This window comes from Alligator sinensis, unplaced genomic scaffold, assembly GCF_000455745.1.
Source record: "Alligator sinensis unplaced genomic scaffold, ASM45574v1 scaffold45_1, whole genome shotgun sequence".
Classification (NCBI taxonomy): domain Eukaryota; kingdom Metazoa; phylum Chordata; order Crocodylia; family Alligatoridae; genus Alligator; species Alligator sinensis.
This window is the reverse complement of record NW_005842267.1, coordinates 1,653,663-1,668,526: the sequence shown is the minus strand read 5'-3', so window position 1 is coordinate 1,668,526 and position 14,864 is coordinate 1,653,663. Positions and strand designations below refer to the sequence as shown.

Below are 14,864 nucleotides of genomic sequence, written 5' to 3'. Positions count from 1 at the left end.
CACTTGTGTACACGCCACGAGGGTGGTTATTTCAGTTTAATTCTCCCTAAATTGAAGTGTTGCTTTTAAAAACACATTGCTTCAATTTAGGGAGGTTTAAATTGAACTAAACCTCTGTGGCATGTACAAGTAGCCAATGTTCCTAATATGGGAAGAATCTTCACTCTCTTCACATTGGAATATATAGACATTATTTTAGTGCCATGCTATCTATTGAATATAATAAGGTCTGTTCAACAGTAATTTACTGCGTGGTTAAAGCTTGTCCTCAGATGACCAAATTTGAGAGGAAGGGGTACAGGCTATTAGGTCTAGGTACAGACAGTAAAAAAAGCCCAAGACTAAATCAATTTAGCCTTTGCAGGTTAGTCTAAAGTGCACAGATTAAATTGGAAGAGAAGTGAACAGTACAGGTGTGAGAAGCAGGCCCTATTCAATTCAGATTCAGCCTGAATCAGGCATCATGATTTGATTCATTGATTCAGATCACTGTCTCTGATTTGATTCAGCTGAATCCGAATCTGAAGATTCGATGCTGATTCAAAGAATCAGCGATTCAGACATAAACGCAGTTTTAAATGTTTTTTCTACATAGCTCAAGGTACCAGCGTGGCTCATGATCGCTGCAATGCTGGGGCACATGGACCATACCACAGGAGTGCAGGGGGGTCCTCCACATGCTCAGCGGCAAACCCAGGTGTGGAACAGAAGTACTTCCTGTCCACTTCTGGGTCCAATGAGGAGCATGCAGACCCCCCCCCCCCCCGAGCCACGCACCCCCCCCCCCCCCATGCACCCCTGTGGCTCAGTGATCGGCTGTAGGGGGATCCCGGGTGCCCCCCAGATCCAGGAGGGACCAGTGCTTCTGATCTACTTCCAGGCCTGCTGTCAAGACACTGCATACACCCCAGCATTGCTGCATTCATGAGCCTCCTGGAAGGTGGCCTGGGTCACCGGAACACCTCCAGCTTCTGCTGGACAATAGGCAGCCACCAGTACTAGCTGGCCACACGGACCCAGAGGCAGCACAGCTGGAGGCCCAGGAGGGCATGGATGGCCCTGGCAGTGGCATCCAGGAGCATGCTGTCGGCATCCCTGCTGAAGCTGACAAGCGGGACCAAGTCTGGGTGGTAGCTGCTCAGTGGTGGGGAGCCTGGGATGGTGCAGTGAGGCTGGCCAGGCAGTTGCTGCGCATGGGGGAGCCAGCAGGACCAAGACTGCCCTGGGCCAGACAGTGGTTATTGTGGTGGGCCAGCAGGGCCAGCACTGGCAACCAGGAGCCCAGGGCATTGGATGTCACTGGGAGGGGCAGATGCTGGAGCAGCTATGGTGCAGGAAGGCAGAGGCTGCAGTGATGGAGCTGTTGCTGCAGTGATGGAGCTGTTGCATGTTGCTTCCACACTGTGCACACTACTTCTGGCCAGAAAAGCAGCTGGTCAGGGAGCAGGGACTGGGGCTGCCTTTTGAAGATGGCTGCTGACTGCAGGCAGGAGCAGCCAGAGCATCCAGTTCCCCCTCTGTGGTGGAAGGGGCCCACTGCAGGGCCACAGGAAGCAGGAGCAGTTTACTGCTAGGAGCAGCAGATCTGCTCCCACTTCTCTGCATGTGTAGATTTGTGCCCTGGAACATTTACTCTGGAGTACTTTACTCAAGAGTGAACTGTTCCTGGAACAAATGCATGTGTAGACATGCCCTCTATAACCTGCAGGAATTCAAACCTATGGCTCCCTCCTTCCAGGATACATAACCTAACCATTGGGCTGTAGATAAGGCTAGGTTCAATGATGCCACTTCCCTCCACCCTTGCCATTCCCTTTTCCTGCAATGCTGGGTGACTGTGTGGAAAAGCATGCAAGATCTTTAAGGTCAGAGAGAGTATCTAAGAGGAGAAAGTGATTGTAACCTAGCTGCTAGGGCACCCACCTGTAAGGGGAGAGCTTTGGCATCTGGTTCCAGTTGTCTGGAATATTTATACATGTTAAATAAAAGTGTCATTGGATAAAATGAAAACTCCTGATTTGAATTTGAACTCATAATAATTAAGAAAGCAGCTGAACCCAGGTCTCCCAGTTACTGTGATCATTAAACTGTTAGCTCAACAGCATCATAGCACCACTTCTTCCTCTTGCCATATTTTAGAAAGAAAGGAGTTAGCAGTGCACACTCCTATGAAAGAATGGTTGTAAGCACTTACCATCAGTAGGGGATTTCTTGATGTGGACCTCAAGTAGACAGAGTTATCTTTCTGCAGCAGGGCCAGCCCGTCCTATCCTGTGGAACCTGCGGCCACAGGGGGTCATGCAGCCAAGGGCCCGTGCCCCACTCATCCCCCACTGCCTGCACCATGTTTGAAGGGCTCGATGCGGGTGTAGACCCTTCCTGGCCGAGCAGGGGAGGAATTCCCAGCTCCATTCCCGCCCTGGCCCCGGCCTTAGGGAGGGAACCCAGGCATCCTCAGCATGTGCTGCCCCCACTTTGCATCCCCTGCAGCACAACCCATGTGTGCACAGCCAATGTGTGCACAGCCCAGCCCTGACTATTTTATTTCAGTGAGTTTATACTGCAATTAACCGTAATTTTGAATTTTCGATGGATCGGGGGCCCCAAAACTATATCTTGCAGAGGGCCCCAAAAATTGTGGGCCAGCCCTGTCCTGCAGCCCTGACTCAGGGACCTAAAATTTGGAGAAGTCAGGGCATTCAAACTGTCCTCATTGTTTTTAATTATCTACATGCAAGTAGCAGCCTTCTGAGCATGCTAGATGCTTTTTATTCCCTTTTGAGGTACCTAACTCTTCCTCTTCCTATAGCAAACCTAGACACTTGACTAACAGGGATTAGAAGACCCTGATACTTTAAGAGAAAAGGCCTGCTATTAGATACAGGCAGTGGACTAAGAACGAGCTTACAGGGGAATAAGCAGCCAGGGAAAACTAGCAGAGCTCAGGGAAAGCTGAGTAAAATTATGCTTGTACTTTTGGACCAACACATCTACAACCTTTATCCCTGAAACAGGATACTGTGGTGCACTTATCTTTTTAGTGGCTAAGGTTTTTAATAAGCATAGTACCAAGCTTCTAGTACCTCATAGTAATAGTGATTTTGAGGTCCTTTTAGGCCTAATTAATGTGAGTTTAAATAGACATGTACTTTCAGCAAGTCATATTCCACAAACCATAAAGCTGTGGCTAAAATATACTAGCCACTGAATTAAGATTACCGCTTTTTGCCCTCTTGTAAATTAGCTACTACATTCTTTGTAACTACATGTTTGTAAAAAGAAGGTGCACAATATTTTACAATCCACCTGTTATGTCTGATCCAATAATCATCATAGCAGTTCACTGTAATTCACCTATCTGCAAAATTAAGCCTATCACCCCACATTGACTACTTCTTTCATGACTGGTGGGAAGGCTGAAATGTATTGTCTGTGTCTGTATGTTATTATTTGTTAAGGGGTGACTGGCATCAATAAATAATTGATAAACTACAGAAATTCTTTATATAGTGATTTACAGATGGCCATAGCTTAAGAGGATTTGTATGTGTATATGTGCACTGTGTATGTATAACCTTCCCCCTTTAGACCTTTAGTACATTACACATTGTCACTAGGAAGTGCATAGAATTATGTCTGGGAAATTCTGTTTTCCCTAATTTAGAACCATTCAAACATTATAAGTTAAAAAGTTCAAATTAGATGTCATTAGGTTCCCTGTTTTGCTTAGGGGAAACATCTGTGAAGAAAGGACTGGAGATCTAGTGGAAAATAGGGTGAAAATGAAGTAGAACAGAAAGCAAAAAACAAATAACTAGAAGCTAAAACAAGATAAGGAAGATAATGGAAAAAGAATTTTAAAATGTGTAATTTAAAATATTAATTAAAATATGAGGGGGGGGTTATTAATTCACTTAGCGTTATACATCCTTATTATAGATTTAGAGGTTCTCAGAATCTGAAACCCTACAGTGATTTTGCTCACTTTTAAAAAATTATTTTGTAGCTTTGCATAAATATTCCATAGCCATTTTCATATGTGGTATGACAAAGATTTGTATTGGTATAACTGTAAACCCCTTTGTGAAACTTAGGGAAGAAAACATATTTAATATAACTAAAGCCATCATTAAGGCTCTTTATGAGTGCCTGTTGTATCCATCCTTCCCTCTGCTAATATACTAGGCCTCAGCATCACACAGCCTACATGCTGAATCTGGTCCACTGAGCTACTGGATCTGGCCCATGGAGCCAGGGGACTTTGACACTGTTGGTGGTGTGGTGCTCTAGAAGTGTTCCAGTGACAGGGAGCTTTGCCCACACCAGGGCTGAGTGGTGAGGAGCTATGCCCATACTGCAAATGGGGAACAGCAACAAGTGGTAGTGCTGGTGGCCAGCTCAGAACACCAGCCCACCTCAGACACAAGCCAGGTTGTTCCAGCCTACATCTCTGAAAGACTCCTGGCCACTATAATATACCAGTGCCTCCCTCCACTCTGTTAATTCTAAATACCTTCATGAAGTCATACACTTGAGTATGTCAATGTAGCACAATGTGGTGCTGTACAGAGAGTAAGTTCTAAAGTAGCCTGAGTACCAGAAATGGTATAGCTATATTGTTGAGGCAATCCACATAGGCATACCTGCTTTTTTAGACAAAGTGCCTTACTAATGTACCTATATTGCTTCTGATACCCAAGCCAGATTGTTCAGATCTAGTTCAGCTATTAATACACCACACAAAATGTTGTGTAGACATATTTTGTGTCCTGTTCAAGACTCCAACATGTTTTTCATGTGGATTCCAATATGTGTATCTGCCTGCCTCTTTAGGTACTCTCCGTTCATGCTCCTACAATTCAAAATGATCAGAAGTCATGACAATTCAGAGGGCTGTGTATGCCGTAGGAGTGCATAACTTTTACAAGTGCCTCTTTTTGTTGCCCATCCACTGAGTTTCTGAGATTATAGCAACTAAAGAACCTGGGCACAAACTGCAATGGTCCAGGCTTTTTTCCCCTTAGTTCAAAACCCCATGTGTCAGCCAAGAGATGGAGATCACATAAGTGTCAGTTATTCTTTAGCCATAACCCTCGGGTCTTTCTCTAATGTTCCTCAGCTATGTCTCAAATGAGATTTTTGAAGCAGTGATTGCTACTTCTCCAAGTTCAACTACAGTATCTGTATCTCTTTGAATATAAGATACCCGATTACAGGTACTGTATATGAGCTTCCAGCTGGAACTGTTATTGACTCTTCCTTTTAAAGTCATCTCATTTCTGTCCTCTTGCTGAAGTTGACTCTCTGCAGTTTTTGACTTAGTAGTTAGACTTCTGCCTATTCATTTGGTAATGAAGTCTTCTTAATCAAGTGAGAACTCCATTCTTGCTTACAGTGTTCAGTTAAATGCTAGTGTTAATGTGTAAGACTGGACAAATGAGAACTAGGATCTAGTTGGTCCCACAAATAGCCTTTGAGAAATGCAAAATTATGTAAGGAATGATTTATTCTTCATTCCTTTCAGTTCATAGCATACCACAAAGGAGCTGAGGATTTCAGGGGCTGCAAACCATTTTGTTCTGGGAGATGGTACAGTTGTACAGACGTCCTTGTCCATTGTCTTGGGATCAGTCCTAAAAGAGTTTATCAGTAAGAGGTGCTAACAGTTTATTCCAGGATATTGCAAAGTACATTCCAACAGTTACCCTAGGATTGCATCATTGAATCAGTGGCAGAAAAACAGCACTGGTGCCAGCAGCTTACTAACCCCTGATTAGGAGGACAATATATGTATGAGCCAATCCTGGGATATTTTTGTTCCAGGACAAACATAGACACAATTTATCCAGAAATAAATACAATGTCTGTTTCTAGCCAGAAAGATAAGTGTTCACTGCACTATGTTTCACTTGAGCATGGTAAGAGAAAACCAGTATCTGTTAAACATGTACTTTGCACTATATCTGTCTAAACTTAGCTGTGATAACCAAGCCCTACTAGATTTTGAACTGACTGTTTTCCACACAGACCCCTTGCTGGTAGCTTTGCCTGGGGAAGATCTTTTGTTTTTGAGATCTTGAGTATCTTTTGTTTAATATGATCTTGAGTATCTGCTGCTCAGTTGTTTTTTGCACAAAATTAGGGTTTGGGAGTATTTTCAGTCTCCTATGACTTGCCTTTGCTGTAAACAGTTGAAATACATGACCTTTGATTCTGTTACCATTTGGTTACTAATTTCCTTAGGCCTCAGAGGAGTTAAATGTCATTTTGAGCTGGGTGGAACACGTTTTGACCTAGCAGTCTGTAATTTATCCAACTGCTGCTCAGTTTGGAAGTATTTCTCTTTCCAATCTCTTTCAGAATTTCTTACAAGTATTAAATGACCTTCAATTTCTTCACCAACTAAACCTAACTTTATTATTGGGTCTTCCTTTCTCTTCCACGTCTTGATGAAGCTATCTCATGCTTGTCAGAACATTCATCCTTGATAAATTTCAGTTCAAATAAGAGTTCATCATAGGGCATATTTTTTCTGTTGACCATCCAGACTAGTACTCTTTGAATCCCAAGTGTTGTTAGCAGTGAGTTATGCCTGGAATCTTGTATATGAGAGGGCAAATCTCTCTCCTTTAGTTCAATAGCCTTAAGAATTTTTGAGCTAATGCCTGTATTTGCACAGGTAAACAGAAGGTCATTTTCTGATATGGTAATACACCTCAGAAAGCATACTCTTAAGCTCAGAGGCATTCACTATAGTGACTTTTCTTGATCCTAAAACAGTCTCCAGCACTTGCCTACCCTCAGTTCTGGGTGCAATAAACTCTCAGTGAACTTCTTCCTCTTGGTTTTGTAAGGGCCTTCACTGCCTACTATAAAATCGTTGGTTTGAGTTTGCCAAGTGAGATAATTGACCTTTCCACTGGGTCTGGGAGAACTGCCTGAACAAAAAGAAACTTAGTTTCTATCGGCTGTAATCTTTACCTCACATTTCAAAACCTGTTCTAACAACAGTGTTACATCTCAAGAAAGTTTCACAACAGGATGGGGGGCCTCCACTGAATGGTTGCCTGTAAGCCAGTAGGTCTACTATCTGTTAACAGTCCAATTTGTGAATCATAGGTATAAATAAAGGGTGTCTCAGTAAACTGCACAGGTTCCCCTTCCTCAGTGTGCTGGGAGTCTCCTCTTCCTCGGTGATATGGTATATTTCTACAGGCTGTAACCCCAAATTTTGCCAAGTATCTATGAATATGCAGAAAATTTGGATCTTATGTATCATTTTTTTAAAATTCCAGATGCCATTGTTCTTAGACACAGACATCTCACTTGAAACTCTCTCTAATCCTTCCCTGTCCTACCACCATTTGTGTGATGAAACAGTGAGATACTGAGGAGGCATCATATACGACTCCTAAACTCCCTTTTTTCCTGCATCTCATTTTGACTAGTTGCTGAAACACTGGCTGGAAAAATCTTTCCAGAATTTTACAGAAAGCATCACGCACCGTCATCTTTTAAGGAGCTGTGTCTCTGACTGGCTCTTACCGAGGTTTCGGGCCGGTATCAGAGCTGCAGCAGCTGTCTGCCCCCTCCTCCACCTTGTACTGAAATCTCAGACAAGGAAATTTTTACCCCAAGCAGAATGGGGTTAAAAACCTCTTTATAGAGTCAGGTAAATGTGGCATTTATATACTAGATATTTGATTACAAGCCCTTGTCTCAACTTTACACCTGAAAAGCATTGTAAACACTTGCAGAGCTTTATAAAGTATAATAATATATCTGCTCTCTCTACTGTTTTGTAATACTGTGAGATTTTATCAGAAATGATTAAAGTACAACTTAGTATGTTAGCTGCTCCAACTCTTGTATCCAGGTTTCTTTAAAAGTCATCGGACTAAATGCTTTTCCTCCTATCTTTTTAATCTCTACAGAATTTACAGAAAATTTCAGTACCTTTTAAACCCTCGTCAAGTTTATAGTCTTGCTGGAAATGGACCAATGCCAGGGTAAGTCTAAGGCTAATATCATTACAGGAGCTCATTTAATAAAATACAGCATAATTAAATAAACATAGTGATACATATAGATGGCTTTGAATATATCAACCAAACATAGTTATGAATTAATAATTGAAAGAATGACACAAATTATGTGTGTATATATACTTGTAAAACTACACATCATCTATACTACACTCTATGCTATCCATGCATTGTACTGTTTCCCTATGTGATGTATTATATTTTCCTTGTACCTTTGACTGCTTGACCTGCACTCTGAATCCCCTCTGGGACCACTTCTACATTCTATGTATCTAAGCACCACCTCAAAGAGGCATCTCTGGGAGTTTAACAAGAGTGTTTTTCCTTCCCCCCCCCCCCCCCCATTTTGAAATATTTCTGCAAAGATTTGTATTTCTTCTAAGCCATCAAACAACTTCATAGATTCAGTGGTCAGTAAAGATTTTTAAAAAAATGACTTAATTTAGAGTGCATAGGTTATAGTAGCTGCAGCAGTTCCAGGGAGAACATCGTGCCAGCTAAAGTAACGCTACTTCAGCCACACCCTTGAACATATAGCCGAGAACACAAATTTAATGCCAACTAAAAGAATCTACACCTGCAGTTTTAAGGTAAATTTCTTATTTTCTACTATCTGAGCCTGAGTAGTAGGGAATAGTCCAAACCATGATGAAGGATTTTAAGATGTTTTGTATATTAATTAGATTAAATTCCTAAATTTCACGTTAGCTAGAAGAAAAATGGAATGAAAGTATTTGCACATTCATGCCATGTTGTATGCATTATGCAATATTAGTTTTTATGTTTCCTTTTTTGTGTGGGTTTTGAGGAGTTTTTCTAACTATTTATTTTTGGTTAGGTGAGGCCTAGACCTTAGTATAGAGCCACACCCTCCCCCTCCTCCAACATCCAAGTTCACCTCTTGCAGGTGGCAGTGAGGGAGTAGAATCTCTGGACTGGGCTGGCATGAAGGCAACCCTATGAACTCCACAGCTTGGCCACTTCTAGAAGGTACCAGAGTCATGTGCACGTGGGTTGTTGCAAGCGTTTTTTGGCCTGCACCAAAGGGTGCCAGAGTACTAGGACGTAGGGGAGGGAAAGCTTTGAGCATCCAAGGAAGGGCAGGCAGGTAGACTCCCCTGGAAATTTCAGGAGCAGGTGGGGCATGGTCAGCTGTCTCAGGGTTACAGGTAGAGGTCACTGGAAATTTACAGGCTGAGGCATGGGATGTTGCCAGCATTGTGGGGACATCTGCGGTAAGCCCCTGGAAAGTTTGAGATCATGGGGGTGGCCTGGCCCATGCAGACCCAATCATTCTGGAGCAGAGGCCACACCCAACTGGAGTTAGAGTGAGAGCCATGTGCCATGACCCACACTTACATACAGCCACCATTCCATCCATCCGTCCATCTACCCTCTCACCTACCCCACTCCTTGGAGGTGGACCCTTACCCACATGCAGATTCTGAGACCCCATCGGCATCACCACAGACCACCAAAGACCTCTTCCCATCCTCTTCCACTACCCCACCCTGGTGACACAACTGGGGCCATGGGGTGGTGAGTGATCTCCTCTCCATTTGGGGTGAGCAGGAGACCCAGAACCAGCAGGGCTTTGACAGCTCAATGCTGCTGGTCCCCAGAATTTTGAAGGACGTAGCAGCGGAGGTGCACCTGAAGCAGCACCTCAGCTCCCTCTACATCTTCTCAACCATGGTCAAGGCCACAGACCCAATGTACAGGACATGGGGGAAAGCTCTGACAGCACACTTGTCATGACCCAGGAACTGGACCCCAATGCAGTGTCCTCCATCTTCTGGAAGCATACCTGTATGTATTGCCCACTCTCCCCTCCCCAGTCTTCAAAACAGCTAACTTGGTTGAACACCTAGCAATAGGGATACTCTGCCAACATCACTGCCACAGGTGTTCTGCTTCTGGTCCTCCAACATCTATTCATTTTCCCACTTCCAGATGCCCAGAGCATCCCCTAGTTCCCTGACTTCCAGAGTAGTGGCTGCCACCACAGCACCCACACCCAGCCCTCCCCACAGTTCTGGTGAAGTTTTTGGAACCGAGCAACTGCACCTTGCTGCCCAGCCAGGTACAGCTTGAGCCTGCTCCACGTGACCGTGGTGGGGACCCAGGCACTGGAAGAAACATGAAGCCCCTAAAGGGAAGTCGGGGGAAGGGAACAGGCAGGCCGTGTCCACACCCAGCAGGGCAGGGAGATAGGAGCATGATGCCATGACAACCCAAAGCCATCTGTGCAAGCTTTTCTCCAGAAAGTAGGCACTGTACCCAACCTGCTCCCCTTTCCTCCCCTTCCCCTGCCCCTCATGGACCAGTGGCCTCTACAAACCATTCCATGGTCACAGGTCTCTCCCAGCCTGTTGCTGTGGAGAACCCCAGAAAGGGTGGTCCCAGTGCATGGGTGGCAGGGTGTGGGGGGCCAGTGAATTACCCTCACACTGACCACTCAAAGCATGGGGCCTCAGGCCATTGATTCCTTGATAGATCTTCAACACAGCTAACACAGTCTTTCAGCATTGAGCAGACCATTCACCCCCTCACCTCCCATCCCAACCCCTTTCTCCCTCCCTAGAGCTCAGTCAAGGTGCCAAGTTCCCCACTACCCCCGTGTGGATATCAGCTCATTGCAGAGCCACAGGTAACATGCAAACCAGACTCTTACGGTGAATGGCAACCTGGGCTTCTTCTCTGCACCTTGAAAGGAGATGACTTCCCCCACCCCAGTGTCAAACCCCAGGTCTTCTGGGGGACCATGTCCTGCATCAGGAACAGGGTGTATTGGCTGGGGTTTCCCAAGGCAAAATGGTCAAGCTTATCCCTCCAGGCCCAGCCAGGAAAAGTTAGCAGTGAAGTACTGGTCCTGTACAGGAGTTGCCATAATGTCTCTCTTTTAAGGGAATGATGCCAGGGGTTTTAAGATCTCTGTTGGCAGGACTCGAGGTCCCCAGATCCTGTGAGGGAGTGGAGCAGGTGCCTGCCATAGATCCTGGAGAGGGACCCAGCCCCTTTCTCCCCAGTAACCCATCCAAGCACTGCTGCAGAGCTTACTGCCCACTCACAGGACCAGTTCTCTGTTTTTCAGGGTAGAGAGCAGAGGCATGGCTCCCAAACACAGGGCAAAAAGGGACAAGACAGGGAGCTTATCAAAACTACTTTCCTATCTCTTTGTCAGTACCCAGCTGAGTGTTGGGACGGTCTTAAATGCTTGCCCTTCATTTTATTAGCAAAAGTTGATACTTTACCCAAAGATGCTGTCTTTCCCCTGTCAAACTGCTGAGACACCACCTGTGTGAGGGAGGACAGTGCACAGAGGACAGAATGGTGGCTCAAGGACAGGGTCATGCAACTTCAGAGTGCACAAGGGACCCCTGTAGGTGGTGTCAGAGAAAGAGGGAGAAGATGTTGCAAGTCTTGGTCATTACCTCTGAGTGCTAGGCATGCACAGATAACTCATGGCACTGGAAGCTGAGGGAGTGGCATGAGGAGAGACTCCAGATATGAAGGGAGGACATCCTCAGGCCAAGGGATGCCTACACCCAAGCTGCCAAGGTGCAGGAACAGGGGCTTGGGATGGCCACCTGTAGTTTTGAGGAGGCAATCTGTCCCTCAGCAGAGCTAGCAGAGTCCCAGCACCAAGAGAGGGAGTATATGAACAGGGTCCTAGATTGCTTTGTGGCCACTTAGTGCCCCAAACTGGCACCACTGCTGCCTCCTGCAGAGACCCTATAGCCCCCACAGGCTATGGATGGTGGGAGAGACTGCTGCCCAGCACCTGATGGCATGCCATTCCCCACTCTGGGAAGTCTTACATGGGGTGAAAGTAATGGAGGTCCTGTGGGAGGGATCCCTGGGTGCCTGGCAGGGGGGAAAGGTCTCCACCATGCTCTGACTGGGAAGAAAAGTTGTTGATGGAGGCAGACCCAGACAGAAAGAGTGAGGTGATGGACCTGGTGACCCATGTTTCAGGGAAATAGAAAGAGCTTTAGTGGGACGTGCTCTGCTGGGTTGTGTCGGGTGAAGATAGTGGGACTGGAGTGCCTGTGGCCCAAAAACAAGGGTTTCCCAAACGCCATCTTCCTCTCCAGGCTGATCCATCCCCCACAAGCTGTGGCAGCTGACTTGTGTAGGCAAGCCCCCAAGCAGTTCTGAGACAGTTCCAGCTGGGCGCAGAAGAGCTTGGAACCAGTGGGAGAGCACAGCTCACAAGCCACCTGTCCAGACTCATTCACCTGCAACATGGGGGGCCCACGGGGAGCTCATCCACCTGCAATCTCTCTCCTGGTCCAGGTCCCCATTTCAGGGGAGCATTGTAGCCACAGTGGGGATGGGCAGGTCCTGGCTCCGTTCTTGGTCTCATCACATGAGGTGGGGTCCAGGCATGGTTGATGGTTGAAAAGTCAGGGTTCCCACAGAGGGAGACTTGGACTTGGAGTGGGGAGTGGATGGGTCCTGTGAGGGAGCACCAGGAATCTACAGCCCCTATTGTGATCATACCTCCAGCTCTACAGTCACTTTCGCTCCCAGCCCCGCAGCCCACTCAGGTGGCCAGTGGGCCAGGATCACCCACCTATCCAGCCCCTACACAAAGAACTCTTTGGTTTGCATCAACGGGAAGAGGAACCAAGTTCTAGCACAAGCAATGTTCAAATAGGTTTTCTTTAAAAAAAAACAAGGAAAGTTTGGCAATTGCAACATTGTAAACTGAGACACATCTCTTTCTCACATCTCATTCCCCTGAATCTTGTCATATGGCTCTCAGGGGAGTTGCTGGGGGGAAAGGCATCCAGGCAGCCAGGGTTATGGGCAATCTCACCTGGATGTGGGACTAGAGGAGCCTGGGCCAGGAGATCAATCGCCTGGTTCCAGGGCATGGGCACTTTAGGACTTGAACCTCTCTGGCCCTACTCATCCATGGAGGACCCCTGGTCCCCATGAGCCGGGAAGTGGTCTGCCAGGGCTTTGTGGACCCGGACTGTCTGTCGGTTTACAGGGCTGGTACTCCCAACGTCCGTGGGAGGCTCACTCTCCCCAGGCTTCCTTTGCTGTGCATTCTCAGCACACCATTCCTGATCTATGTGCCATGCCCATGGTTTTGCAGATGTTGTGGAGGATGCTTACAGAAATGATGAAGCATGGCAAGTTCTCCTGCACCTCAAGATGCCTGCTGGGAGCCTGCCAGCATGCCTTGACGTGGCCACTCAACAGTCATGTTCTACCTGCTTAGGTAATAGTTGAAGTGTTATTTTTGGCAGTCCAGCACAGGCAGTAGTAGCTTAGCCATGACTCAGGTACTGTGGGGCCATTGCTCAGGCCCAGCCATTGCTGTGGCCATGATGTTCCCCTGTGATGCTCTACCTGCTCAGGCAGTAGTTGAAATGCTGTCTTTGGCAGTCCATCTGCCCCATGTAGGGCTTCATGAGCCAGGTCCCTGATGATAAGGGGAGGGACGATGATGCTTCCCATGAAACTAGAGAACCCAGGATTGTAGTACCCATTTTCCATCAGTTGAGGGAGGAGGGAGTTGCAGAAGACATGGGTATCATAGCTGCTTCCTGCCCAGCTGGTGAAGATGTGGGTGAAGTGGCCCCAGTGTTCAACAATGCCCTTTAGGATAACAGAGAAATAGCCCTTGCACTTGATGAAAACCTGGGTGCCTTGTGGCAGGCAGAGGATAGGGATGTGGGTGCTGTCCACGGCTCGTAGGGAAACCAGTGACCACTTCCTGTGGGTTGATGAGGCATTTTTCCAGGACATTAGGACATTCTGAATGATGAGGCACATCTTGCCCAACCTTAACTGTTTTGTGAGGGAGTGGAGACTGCTGGAGTTGGCCAGTTTCCAAATGATGATGGCCACCCACTTCTCTGATGTGAGTGGGGAACATGTGCCAATGTGCAGTCACATGATGTGGGGGCCACCTGGGCAATGATGTCCAAGAAGGTGGTCCAGCTCATGCAGAAGTTCTGAACCTGCTGTTTGTCAGCCTAGAGTCCAGCAAGATCTACTCCCATCAATTACTGCTGGTGGCAAAGGCCCAGAGCTGGTGCTCAACAGTCTGAAGGTGATGCCTAAACACCCCAGCTTTCTGGGTGGCCCCATCCTCAGTGCCTGCATGGCAGCCAGTGACCCAGGCCAGGGATGCTTGATGTGTGGAAGGGGTGGTAAGTGGCCCTGTCTGGAGTGGCCAGCTGCTGGCTGGTGGGCAGTAAGCTGCATCCTAAGGAGACCACCTGCTGGGTCATGTCCAGTTGGCCATGCATGATGTCATAGGTGACACATAGGGGGGGACATGGGGTGGGGGCACATGCCCCCCCAACAGGGCCATCCTCATAACTGACACCACCATTGGCGGCTTCTGCAGATGCTTGCCATCTCTGCCCTTGCCACTGATGTCGCTGGCAGCTTCTGTGGGTGTCCCTCCAGACTCAGGAGACAGCAGTCACCCATGCATGATGTCCTGTAGCCTCCAGCAAGAGTTGTGACAAGCAAGAAGCAGGATGCACCACAGCTTCTGGGTCTGCAGTCTTGGGCCTGGGTGGTGTGGTGCCATGGTGGGGTGCTGTTGCACGTAGAAAGTGGGTTTTTAAACTTAGCACTTTGAGAATTGACCCAACATTTGGTTGATGAATAGCAGAAAGGCCTGTTTTAATAACTTCCAACAAGCTACAAAACTAAATAACAGAAAAAGACTCTCCCAATATTAAACAAGCTATTAGTTCTTAGTATTATCTTAGCTGCACAGAGATCTTTATCCAATACAGGCAGAAAGAAATTCTTGTACAGCCTCAAAGCGTGGATCCTTCACTT

At 46.8% G+C, this 14,864-nt stretch overlaps 1 protein-coding gene across 1 annotated transcript in view; it reads left to right on the top strand.

The window, feature by feature from the left end:
• Positions 1-14,864, top strand: part of DGKB (diacylglycerol kinase beta) — a gene marked incomplete at its 5' end in the record, with an annotated part of 469,550 nt that overhangs the window by 90,459 nt on the left and 364,227 nt on the right. The window contains one exon of the mRNA XM_014521864.2: positions 7,935-8,009. Coding sequence (XP_014377350.1) covers positions 7,935-8,009 — 75 coding nt within the window. The remainder of the gene's footprint in view (positions 1-7,934; positions 8,010-14,864) is intronic.